General features: G+C 35.7%; 1 protein-coding gene across 6 annotated transcripts; it reads right to left on the reverse strand.

Annotated features, from left to right (window-relative positions):
• Positions 1-1150: 1150 nt before the first annotated feature.
• LOC105047867 (ras-related protein RABA5a) lies at positions 1151-7347 on the reverse strand. 6 transcript variants are annotated; one of them, XM_073260609.1, is made up of 5 exons: positions 6975-7347; positions 6605-6675; positions 2774-3174; positions 1714-2054; positions 1151-1509 (listed from the first exon to the last, which is right to left on the reverse strand). In XM_073260609.1, the coding sequence occupies exons 3-4, from the start codon at positions 3111-3113 to the stop codon at positions 1723-1725; spliced, it is 672 nt and encodes a 223-aa protein (XP_073116710.1). In that variant the 5' UTR covers positions 3114-3174; positions 6605-6675; positions 6975-7347; the 3' UTR covers positions 1151-1509; positions 1714-1722. The 6 variants fall into 6 exon arrangements, with proteins under 6 accessions (XP_073116710.1, XP_073116708.1, XP_010925280.1 ...); XM_073260607.1 differs by having other exon boundaries at positions 6605-6718; XM_010926978.4 differs by having other exon boundaries at positions 2774-3154; positions 6975-7326.
• Positions 7348-12812: the final 5465 nt, after the last annotated feature.

The raw sequence follows: 12812 nt of genomic DNA on the forward strand, positions 1-12812 counted from the left end.
AATGAAAACATGTTTTAGAATTCCATTTTTTTTAAGCACAGCGAGAAATTTGATTATATACATAAGAAGTGTCATTGATAGAACCGTAGCCATCTTCTCATTAAATAAATATAAAATGATGAGAACAACACTCTACAGTCCAAGAAGTTGCCCGAACAGAGAAATAAAAGAGTGGACAGAATTATTTCTTAGTTTAAAATCATCATTTTAAAAAACAATAGTGTTTTCACACCCCCAAGTATTGGCGTCACATATGTAGAGAGAGAGAGATCTCATATACGAAGAGATATCTTTTTTGAGAAAATAGAAAATACTTCCACTAGCTAGATATATATTAAAAATTATAAAAAGAGAGTTACAAATGTGAAGGGCGATTTAGGACAAGACCACGAGAAAATAAAAATAGACAGAAATCCAGAATAACATTACACCTTAAAAGACAGATAATAATATTGAGCTGAACGAGATGCCAAAAGCACTGTTGATGGCATCGTCTGCATAGGTGTGATGTCAAAATCTTGCAAAGTGGAAGAGTTTTGTTTGTTAATCTTCCATTTTCCCAACCTGGACATATAACTCTAGAGCTATCCCCCTCAAACCCCTTCAGCGGATGTTTGATGAACTCTGGTGCAAGAAAATCGAAACCGCAGCAAAATAACTATATAATAGTGCATTAATACAATAAACATGATATGCAATACAAAAAAATAACAGTTGCATAAGTTTCAAAGCATGTCCACACATGGCACTGCCGGCTCCACACATTGCACCAGAGGTAGGCATGTCTGAGAAGCATGTCCATCCATGGCACAGTCCTCTACCACAGAGTTAGGTGAGCATGTATGCACTTAATACTTTGGTTTTCATGCTCAAGCCTTGGGTCTTTTCTTATTTTTCTTAGTGGAAATGGTGTTGATGTCCACTACGCATTTCATCGAGTTGATAAATGAGGAGTACAAGGGGCAAAATGCCCTAGAGCGAGAGGGTGAGGGAAGATTAATTTTACATTGCTTTATAATAGATTACAGCACCTAAATCATTACACCTCACGTGCAAGCCTTGCATCTAATTTAACAAAGTCGGACACTTGGAAGCTTAATTTTACATTGCTTCATCAAATAAGAAACATGACCGCTCGAAGCAGAAGAAGAAGAAGAAGAGAGACATGCTCATATAAATATCTTTTCAAACAGTATCAAAGAGGCAAGGGTTTGAATCCTGCAAACATCTTGTCAACTCACTATTCCTTCCATTATAGACAAAATTAGCATCGACACCCCCACATGGCCCCAGAGGTCCGTCTGCCCCTTTCTGGGGAAGAAAGAACTTTTAAATAGTCCTTGGGAGCAGGACTTGAGCCAGAACATGAATTTAAACGACACTATTTCTCTCTTGTTCTCTGGGTTATCCAAGAGACAAGCACGGTCATTAATTCACCGAGATCAGGTCGTAGCACACCAAAAATGTCAATCTCAATATACATAACAAAGTTCAGTGGGATGCTGAAATCTGAAAAGGAAACTTTGAGCATTAGCAACAAGTCTAGACATAAATTGGGGGGAAAAAAAAAAGCAACAACAACATTTTCATGATTCTATCACCATTGATAACCAAATTGCATACATATCCTCTACAATGAAGAGAAGGAAAATGGAATTGAACGAATGATAAATATAAGACCTGAAAAGAGGGAAGGAAAAGAAGATGTCTTACACGGACGGCTTATGAACAGCACCAGTTTCTTTTGGCTCCACTGTTCGTGTCACTTGCATCCTCCTGTAAAATCACTGTCTTCCCATTTCCTAATGATGACATGTCATGCTTCTTTTGATCTTGGGATAGATGCATCTTTCTGCTTAGTATGGTATAGATCTCTTTAACTACAGTCTGAAAAGCTGCTGCCACATTGGAAGAGTCCAGCGCAGAGGTTTCCATGAAGAAGAGGCCCTGGGCCTCTGCCAGTGCCTTGCCCTCAGCTGTGGTTACCTCCCTGGCGTCCTTGAGATCAGTTTTGTTGCCCACGAGAATGGTCACAACATTCATGTCAGAATGAGCTGTTCAGTATTAATATTGGGTCAATCAAAGCAGCCCATAATTTGATATTAGATACTTAATCGAGGATTGTTTTAAAAAATAAATAAATAGCAACAAGAATTTTCACATCTTAAATGTTCGTTTTCAGGTAGAAATGTTCCTAACACTCACGAAACTCTGTCACCATTCTACTGAATTGTCATTTCTTGAATGCAATATAAAATTTAGAGAGCATAACCGAGAATATACCTTAATTGCTTCTAAAAGGAAAGAGAAAATAAGTAAAACAAAAAAGTTCTTTTTTTAAAAAAAAGGTTTGATAATGAAAAGGTAAATGACATATTTCTGGAAAACAAAGGAATAATTTGCAAACCTAATGTGCATTGGTCATTTAAAAGAGACAACAAACAAATAGACGGTGACATATGCCTCGAATCATCAATGGTCCTTGATTGCAATCTTCTTTATAGTACAAACTAAGATAGGTGATGTAGCACTAGATGATTGCTATCAGAGGTTCCATCAAGATGACCATTAACCAACTTTGGGACCAATATTCAAGTGATGCAAATGATCTACCGCAATAATGCTCACCAATTTCAACAAGACCGGCGTGACATCTATTCTTTGACTAATTTAAAAGATAGCCCAGTGACTGAATCCCGACACTGTTACAATTCAACGTTACACCAACAATGCACAAAAGTAATAACTGGCTAGTGAAAAATTTGGAGCTTACCTTGTAGTTCATTAAGCCATCGGCCAACACTATCAAAAGTTTGACGCCTGCTGATATCATACACCAGAAGAGCTCCAACAGCTCCTCGGTAATATGCAGATGTCACAGCTCTGAAACGCTCCTGACCAGCAGTGTCCCATATCTGAGCTTTGACTGCCTTCCCATCAATGTCCATCTTCTGAGTTTGAAACTCAACTCCTATTGTGGACTTGGAGTTTGGGTAGAATTCATTCCGAGCATATCTTGCAAGCAAATTTGATTTTCCAACAGCAGCATCACCAATGAGAACAATCTTAAAAAGGTAGTCCTGGCTCTGTTCTTCATCCCCATCAGAAGCCATCTTATATTCTCCCTTAGTTGCTGCGCCTGATGCAGCAATCACTACAAAACCATAGATGGTACTTCCAGATTTAAAAAAAAAAAAAAAATGAGGTGAAAGATAAGAGCATGCATACTGTCGATGAGAACTGAAACTAAAATAATATAGCAAGAATGGTTGAGCAACTAATCTGAGGATGGATATTGCATCTAAGAAAAAAAAAAAAACAAGATGGTGGCTATCACAAAACAATGATTTGAGCTGCTTGCTCCAATGGGGAACTGTTGACAATAAGTACTGCAAACACTTCACTAGCTGGGTTTTAATACATAGTGAATTTCATATAGATGACAATCTAATAGTAACAGTGTGCAAGTGTAGCACAAAAGGATGTGCCAACTGGCATTAGACCTGTACAATGTCTTCAATTAGAAAATAGGGACACATAAGACATCAAAAAGTGCAATAACAAAGAAAATAAAATGAAACCATTATGATAGTCATATCTACCTTTATGTGGCAGGTCTCTTTTGTGTTTAGTTTCATAATGCTTAATTAATAAAGTGGATTTCTTTGCCTTGCACTCTAGAAGGAAAATTTTACAAAGAACCTGTGTTGTATTATAAAAATCAGATGCACTTCTATACACTATGATACTGAGACTGGATAAGGAAAATAGCTAGCACCAGCTCAGATGATTGTTTGTTATACAATATAACTGATGAGACCATGAAATGAATTCTGATCTAACTAATAAAAAGTGTACAAAATATGGTTCTGAGATGGCCTTATCGAAAGGTTTGACCAAGAGATATACCATTATATCTATTTTCTCCTATCTTAAATCCACTGTAAAGTGAAGAGTTGGAACTATATCTTAAAGAACTAAAGCTTGCAAGATAAAATGAAGAGGTTCTTCTAGGGTTTTTTCTGTGCTTGTCACTTGCATTTAAGATGCAAGAAAATATTATAAAATCAAAGTGAACTAGCAAGTTGAGATGAGAATGTCAAAGTGCAACTGTGGTACAACAAGAAAAGATTGGGTAAAAATGACTATATCAGAGGAAGAAGCACTTGAGTTGCAGCAATCATAATGTAGTGGTGGCGAACCAGTTGAAACATTATAGGCATGTACAGCACAGAGTTATGTTGGAAATCAAAAGTAGAGGCATGGTTGAGTGGCAGCTATAAAGAATGATTTAATAAAACATTGATTTATTATCTTACATTATGAATCAGTTCACCAGATGAACAAGCAAGACAAATGTGCTGAGGAAAAGCATCAACAAGCAACAAAAAGGAGATTCCTCCAAAAAATTCATGTGGTCCAAAGGGAAGTTTGGTGGTGTAAAATATCCAGATGGAACAAAATTATTATTTATAAGGACGTAAGAAATATAGAAGTCAACAGTTATATTGGACAATTATCCACTTGGTGGAGCTCTGATAGGATTGACTACACATGCTCTAACCATCAATAACTACTTTCACCAATCACTAACAATAAAATTACTCATTCACCAATAACCTCCAAAAAACTATATATGATGTGATTGGTACATTAGCCACATATTTCTTTATTAGGTCAACCTTGGCAGTATGAGGGTAGTATGGTCCATAAAGCTTAAAATTATTGCCTTCATGAGTGACAACCCAACAACATATGACGCCCGATAAGTGAACACTATGTCAAAGAGCTTGAAGTCCATCATGAGCTTCAACTTTAAGTATGGGATTTTATGAATTAGGCATACAAATTTTGGCCCATAAGCTTGTTGATTGAAATAAAAGAATCCTTCACCAGCTGATGGATAATGTTTGCTCAAATTGTTAACTTTTGCTACGAAGGATGATGCATATGGGCCTTGTTTGGAGCTCAACTAAAAAAATATAATGGAGGATGTCTAATTTGCGGTGCCGTTACTAGGACAAAGAAGGATCCTTTTACATTTAAGAGAGGCTTTTGTGTGAGAAGCTATTCTGACAAACACTACTCTAGCATGTGGAGATATAAACTAGGATGAATGATTCAAATGCCCAGCTTGTAGAAAGTAAACTGAAGGCGCATACAAATCCAAACCCTTTATCTTCATTTCTTGTCTCCTTTAGCATGAAATTCAAGAAATGTCCCACCGCATAGTCTTCTTCCCCCAATCATGATGTTCTTAGCAAATTCACTAAGCTAGTAGATAAATTGACTACTTCCCTTGTTTATAGAAAGATTTCTATTATATTGTTAAATGAAAAGAACAACTTTGGAAGTAATCCTCTAGGATGGCCTTTATGTTTTCTCTTGCTTTCTTACGATGACCCTCCATTTTGCAGGAAATTTTATCTTCACAAAAAAGGCTTTGATTTATAAATATTATCCCAATTCAATGCCATAGCAAATAAAGCACATGGCAATTTGATGACAGGACGAAACAAAAGATTTCAAAAACATGATATCTTGGCCCTCTTTCTGGGTGGCCAACATTTAGGTGTGAGATACGACTTTTTCTTGGCCAAGATGGTAAGTTCTGAAAATTAGGAAACATGATATCTTGGCTCATATAGACATTAAATCTACTCCGAGACTGAAATTCATCCTAGGGCTCAAGAATTCAAGTGAAGATTATTCTGAAACCCAGTTACTTACACACACAAAAGAGGTTAGATGCATAACTTCCTTTACTTTGCACTTATAAAATATATCCAGCAATCAGGGTCTTGCAGAGTTTAACCATTCCTGATGCGATGCATTAGAAAAGCCAGAAGCAAAACTTCTGGCAAAACATGACCCCAAAAAAGAAAAAAAAAATAAAAGAGAAATATCTATCACACCCTCATCAACTATTCCCAATCTGCGTCCATAAACACAAGATAAACATGACAAAAGAAGGCCACTAATCACACGCAGAAAATAAATTGTAGGAAATAGGAAATCTTGTCCTTTAACAGGAAAAGAAAATGTTTTGACATCCAATGAATAGTTCAAAACAAAAACTAATGAGGCCAATTTTTAGGTAGGAAAAGGGCTAGAAGATCGACATATCAAACTGCAATATACCCAACATATATGCATTCACCAAGCTCGCTAATGAGAATCAGAAAAGCCTTTATTTTTTCCAAGGATAGAAATAAACAGCCTCAATAAGCTATAATTGAACAAAAAGAAAAAGTTTCAAGCATTAAATCAGAAGGAAAACACATGATTCACGTTATTTCTGTGAAAAAAATCGATATGAGTAACAAAGCGCCTCAAACATCCGACTTAATCTAATAGAACAGCAAGCTACCATACTTACAACTAAAATAAGATGAAAAAACCGTTTTGTAAACCTTGCAGAGAACGTAAAAGGACAAGTAAATTTTGTTTTAAAACCCTCAAAAGGGCATATTAAAAACCTTGAATCCCAAATACTAAATCCGCAATGACTCCGGAAAAGCGCCAACATTTTTCTAACAAATTAAAATTAAACAAGAAGTGAAAACTAATGATTCCATAAAAGAGAACAATTTTTAAATCTAACCTCGTTGGGAACGGAGAAACCAGCACACGGTCACCCCCAAGATCTGGGCTTTCTCCTCGCTCGGTCCAAATCTTGTAAAGAATTTAAAGGAGAACTAAATGTCGTTTCAAAACCCTTAAAAAGTCAAAAAATTAAACAGTTAACACTTAAAACACTATTCACTAAATCTTGTAATAATTACAAAAAGGAACCCCTAGACTTTTAAATAAACAAAAGGGTAAGCGAAAAATAGAATTTAAACCCTTAAAGCCCAATGCACAAGATCTTTTGATAATTCCGAAATGAAGAACCTATATATGTTAAAACGAAATAAAGACAAACAAAAAATACGAACAAATAACTTCGTCAAAGACCAGGTTTTAAATCTAACCTCGTCGCAAACGGAGAAAAACGATAGCCTCCAAGATCCGATCTTTGTCCTCCCTTGGTCCTATTCCTCGCTAAAATCCCCTTGTTTTAGGGTTATTTTCTTGGGAAGCGGGGAGAGAGAAGAAGACGAAGAACAGCGACGTTTTCTTCGAAAAGGGGAGGAGGGTTGTCCTCGGCACTTATATTGACGTCTTCGGGGCTTTATAAGTCGGCACTTCGCAACCGGTTTTGTGGAGAGTGTCTCTCTTCGCCGACTTCGCCTCGCACGATCTTTTGGCACATGCGAAATTGCACGTGCTAGAAGCACTGATGGCTATTATGCATCTGGTGAGTTTTTTCTTTTTATCAATGCAACGTGCTAAATGGACCCCTTTCTCAGCATCCTCATTCTTCGTTCCTCCAAATAGATGGCGCTAAACCATAACGTTTATTTCTTAAATGTGAAAGTATGTGCAAAATGAAGATATCCTTCCTTTTGTATTTACTATAATTTTAATTTTTTTAGGGGAAGTGTGGCTGCTTGGGTGAGCTGGATGGTGACTATAGAATCGTGACGGTAAAACCTGCAAAATAAATTTCTAATCAGAATTGATTTTAGTGGAGATCTTTCGACACTCAAATCAAAAATCTAGAATAAATAGAAAGTAAGTATGTTGGGAGAGAAATGATTGCATATCTTGGATCTCTGTGAGTTTCTGTTTATAAATAGAACTGAAGAGCCATGAGAAAGAAGAAAAATGAGATAGTTAGTCTTGTTTTATTGGACGAAATACGCTTGTTATCTCTTGCTTTATATAGTTTATTATTTTCTTCTTCGTTCGCTAATGGCAAGTTGTCACACGGATTTTAAATTTTCTCTAGCTAGCATAAATCGGATAATCATTAAAAATAATATTTTTTCAAAACATTAGCTTAAATCGGTCATCATCAAGATCAGACTAGGCTCAGTTTTTCTGTACGTCAGCTTTATTCAAGAAAAAAAATTTCTACCTATAACAAAAAATATATTCCTTTATTTTGCTTAGAAAGAAAGAAAAAAAGCATGCTAGTCAATTTATAAAATTAGATTAGTAAAAAAAAATTAAAAAAGAATCACATTAACAAATTAATCACATCCATTCTTCTTCCTCTCGCATGCATAAAAAATAATCACATAATGGATTAATCACATCCATTCCTCTTCCTCTCGCATGCATGCTCATGCTCAATGGATCCTCTAAAATCTAAATTGTAAAAAATTGTCTAGTGGCATTTAGCGATTCAAATGAGATCATGAAGGTGATTTTATATCAGTTGAGATCTTTATCCAGGAATAACTTACTTTTTGATTATTTGAAATTACGGTGTTTGGTATTCTATGCTCTGATTATTTAAGAATCTTGGTTATCTATGATTGATTCAGTTCAATATTCTGTGGGAAACTAATATCATTGATGATATAATATCAAACATATTTTTGATATATTTTATAATAATACATTTATTAATCATATAAAAATATATAGTGATAAATTATTAATATATTTATTAGTATATTATGAAATATATTTATTAATTCTATAAACTATTAATCCCATAAAAATATGTTAATTATTATTGCAGATTTATTATTTTTATTTATTTTGATAATATATTATTATTTTAATATCAGGATTTATTTTGATTGAGAAAATAAGGTAAATAGAAGTAATATTTTAAATAATTTTATAATATAAATATAAAATATAATACATATTTTTATTATAATTTAAAACTATAACTGAATAATCATATGTCAATAATATGATTATAATATATATCAGAAATACTATATATATATATATATATATGTAATATCAATATAATATAATATATAATATAAATATAATATAGTACTAATTTTATTCAATAGATTGAGGGATATTTTTATTCTTAAATTTCAGTCCAAGATTATTGTTTTAGGAAAATCGTGGATATTTGATCTCAAAAGATGAATTTTCCATCACCGAATTGGGTGGTAATTTGAGTGGTAAGGGGTGACCCAGGATCACCACCATATAGGATCACTATGATACAATAAATATATTTTTTTGATCATCTTCATCCATACCATTTTTAATTTAAGATTATTCTATGCCAAATGCGAATATATAATGAACTTTGATAGGTTTTAAAATAATTTAAATAATATTATTTTTTTTTTGATTAATTATTTGGAATTGAATTTTATCCAATTCAAATTTTGACTATAAAGATGAACTAAATGACAATGATAGAGGAAGGGGAGGGAGGAAGCCCATGAGAGCTGGGCAACGAAGACAGAGTGAACTTATCTTTCAAAACAAAGCCATAGGAAGCATCATAAACATTTAAATATGCCAAGTTGCAGTAAACTTAACAAGAAAACCATAATGCCATCTGCCCATTCTCAATGTGCTCCAACAAAATGAGATTTTCGTGGCATTCATCAAAATAGCTAGACAGAAGCAGTGCATTGTAGTTTCTTCACAGAGATTAACAACTTGATCCATATGGAGTGTCACCATGACCATTGATGTGGCCTACATTCATTGATTATGTTGGTTACGGGCCAGACCGGTCCATGTGTCATTGAATCAAAGTACAATAAAGATAGACAAAGTCCCATTAACGAGGGCGATTATAGTCCCATACACTTAAGAGACACACTGTGGAATGATAATAACTCGTTCCGTACGTTTTGACGGTTATAGCACATTCGGATAGATATAGCAACAAACATCTGTTTCAATTACTTCGCTTTTTTCGGGCAACGGGTCCATGCCCTCACTCCTCTATATACAGGATTGGATGGGTCTCCAAGTATGCCTATTTCTCCCTTCACTTTACTTTGCATAGTTCGTACGCACAAATCTTCGTTATTTTGTTAGAGTTTGGTCTGACTTATGCATCCGAAAGTTCCTTATCGGATTAACGGTCTATTTAAGGATGCTGTAAGTTTTGATCAAAAAATAATTTTTATAAAAAATTATATTTTAATATCAAAAAATATTTTAAAATAAAATAATTTTTTATTTGGCTATCAAATTTTTAAAATTATTCTGTAAAAATATTTGCTGTATGTTTGGTTAACAAATCCAAAAACTATTTTTAAATGATAAAATGATCAAAAAAAATAAATATATAAATTGATTTTAAAATTATTTAGATATTATTCTGGTCAAGAGACTCTAGAGCTCATATGGACAGAGAGCTCATCCCAGTAAGAGGTATTATCCATTTTGATCGTGTGCATGCTGTAGCTTATAAACTTGCGGCCTTTGGACCGTAGCTGGTACGTTTGCAGCTGTCAGGCCTCACACCTTTGTCCCTTGGGCTTTGGTCCAAAAGACGCCTCTCGAAGGAGAGAGGATCTAATCGGACTCAAGAGTTGGAGGGTAAGTGTTGGGATAGAACCTCGTCGCTTAGCCGACTAATCCTCTTCTTCGTCTCCCTACCGACTAAGTGTGCGACGATTATTTCTTTCTTGTCTCTTCACCGACTAAGTTGTTATGATTTATGCCGACTTAGATTGACGAAGTTTGACCAAGTCGGTATTCGACTGACTTGATTCGACATACAACCAATGATTAGCCGACATTGTTCGACAGATAATCGGCATAAGACCAACGACTTACTTGACACCATACCGACTATCTAAATCTCGTACATCTGAGGATCAAACAACGGTTATTCGATGTGAGCATTAACTACACACGAACATGGAGTGCAATAGTCATCCATGAGCGACCCATTATTCGATTTTAATGGTGGTTAATGAGGTAACCGCCCATTAAATAACATAATTCTCACATCCTGAATGTTCAAGGGTAGGAGTTACGCAGTAACGACTTTGCTCGCTCTGTATAAAGCGGTAAGTTACGAAGAACTAAATAAGTGATACTAATCATAAGCTTAAGCTTTTGTGCTTTTGCTTTTGGCTCTCCGATGTATCTTTTTTTGGCTAACTTAAGCATCGAAGGATTCCTCGTCGGATAACTTTCGGCAAGAAAACTTATTTTACAGATTTTTTGCCGTCCACTACTTTGATGCAACAATTCGGCCCAACTTACCAGAGATTGGCTGCAACAGATATAAAATTCTCAATTGTATTTTTTTCTCATCTTTCTTTTTATACTTTTTAAGTTATTTATTGATTTTTTATTTCTTTCAAAATTACCTTCAAGCCATCAAATAGGGATGGAGATAAAACAAGATTAATCAAAAAAAAAATTCTGACATATAAGGAAGTCAGCAAAAAAAAAAAGGGACTTTATGGAGATGAATACAAAGAAATAAAAAATTTCAACAAATAAAAAAATTAAATAAAAAAAAGAGAGATAAGAGAAGATTAATAATCGAGATGAGAAGAGATTAATCGGTGAATGCAGATAAGATAAGATTAATTTGAAAAAAGAAAAAGTCCTATCAAACAAAAAGAGACGTATGTTGAGGTAGATCCTCGTCACTTAGCCAACTATGTTCCACCGACTAAGTTGAGCCGATTATGTTCTGCCGACTAAGTTGAGCCAACTATGTTTCACCGATTAAGTTGAGCCGACTATGTTCCACCGACTAAATTCGACCGACTAAGATCAACATGCAATCGAGTTCGATCGACTAAGATCAACATGCAACCGACAATCTTGAATAATATTCGACTGACGACTTCCTCGATATTTTACTGACTATCTTGATCCCGAAAAAATAGTAGTCGAGCTATGGTTATTCAATGCAGGTATTAACTACCCACGATCATGGGGTCGTGGGACGCAATAATCGTCCACTAATGATTCATTACTCAGTTTTAATGGCACCACTAAATGCCATAACTTTTCCATCCCGAATATTCAAGGACGAGAGTTACACAGTAACGACATCATCTATCCTATAAATACCGATAAATAATGGAAGATCAGGTAAGTAATTTTTGCTAATGGTAAGCTTTTGAGCTCTCATTTTGGCTCTCTGGCTATTCTCTCTCTCTGACTAACTTAAGCATCGGAGGGTCCCCCATCGGACAACTTTCGATGAGAGGACTTGTTTTGCAGGTTTCCTGCCATTCACCGTTTGGGTACAATAGCTCAGCTTCTGACCGACTAACTCGCTGGAGACAGACTACAACAATTTGGCACGCCAGGAAGGGGAAGAAAGAAATACTCTTCCAAGAACTACAATGGCCAAAACAAGAGCGCAAAATGCTTCTACGAGTTTCACTTGATGCTCATCGCGACATGATACACCTCCAACAACCCTCGAAGAGCCTAGTGTTTCACGACCGGTGATGACTGTAGATCAGTAGCAATTTGCTGCCCTTATGCCGCAGATAAAAATCCTGATGGAGGTTGTTCACAATTTCCAACAGACTGTAGAACAACAGCAGCAACAGCAGCAGCGACAGCTGGAGGAGATGGCACCATGGGATGTGCCCTCCCAGCATAGCTACTGGCCCCGTTCTCTGTCCCGCCACTCGACTCGACACTCTTATCGGATGAGCCGTCGATCTGTCTGACACTTGCCTTGTCCTGACTCTCAACACACCCCACGTGCCAACTCCGATGATCGCAGTCTCCTTCCCCTCAACGAGATTCACAAAAGGGGAAGAGGCCGCGGTCTTCATCAAGTTCTTCTGGGGAAGGCTCAATCTCAGGATATTCTCAGTATTTCGATGAATCTCAAAGATGGCTAAGTATGACCGTAGACTGAGGAAGCTTGATCGCTGGTTGAATCAGCTCCAAATAAATAATTGAGATTCTACCGATGAACTCGGCACCAACACTCATCCGCCCTTCTTCCGATGAATTCTGAATGAATCGATTCTCAGTCGGTTCAAAATGCCGTA

This window comes from Elaeis guineensis, chromosome 7, assembly GCF_000442705.2.
Source record: "Elaeis guineensis isolate ETL-2024a chromosome 7, EG11, whole genome shotgun sequence".
NCBI lineage: Eukaryota > Viridiplantae > Streptophyta > Magnoliopsida > Arecales > Arecaceae > Elaeis > Elaeis guineensis.

Excerpts from the sequence above, each read along its gene's own strand:
- LOC105047867 (XM_073260609.1), bottom strand. The coding sequence starts at position 3,113 with ATGGCTTCTGATGGGGATGAAGAACAGAGCCAGGACTACCTTTTTAAG. Across the intron at positions 2,055-2,773 it reads ATGGCTTAATGAACTACAAG|CTCATTCTGACATGAATGTT; the intron begins GTAAGCTCCAAA and ends AATACTGAACAG.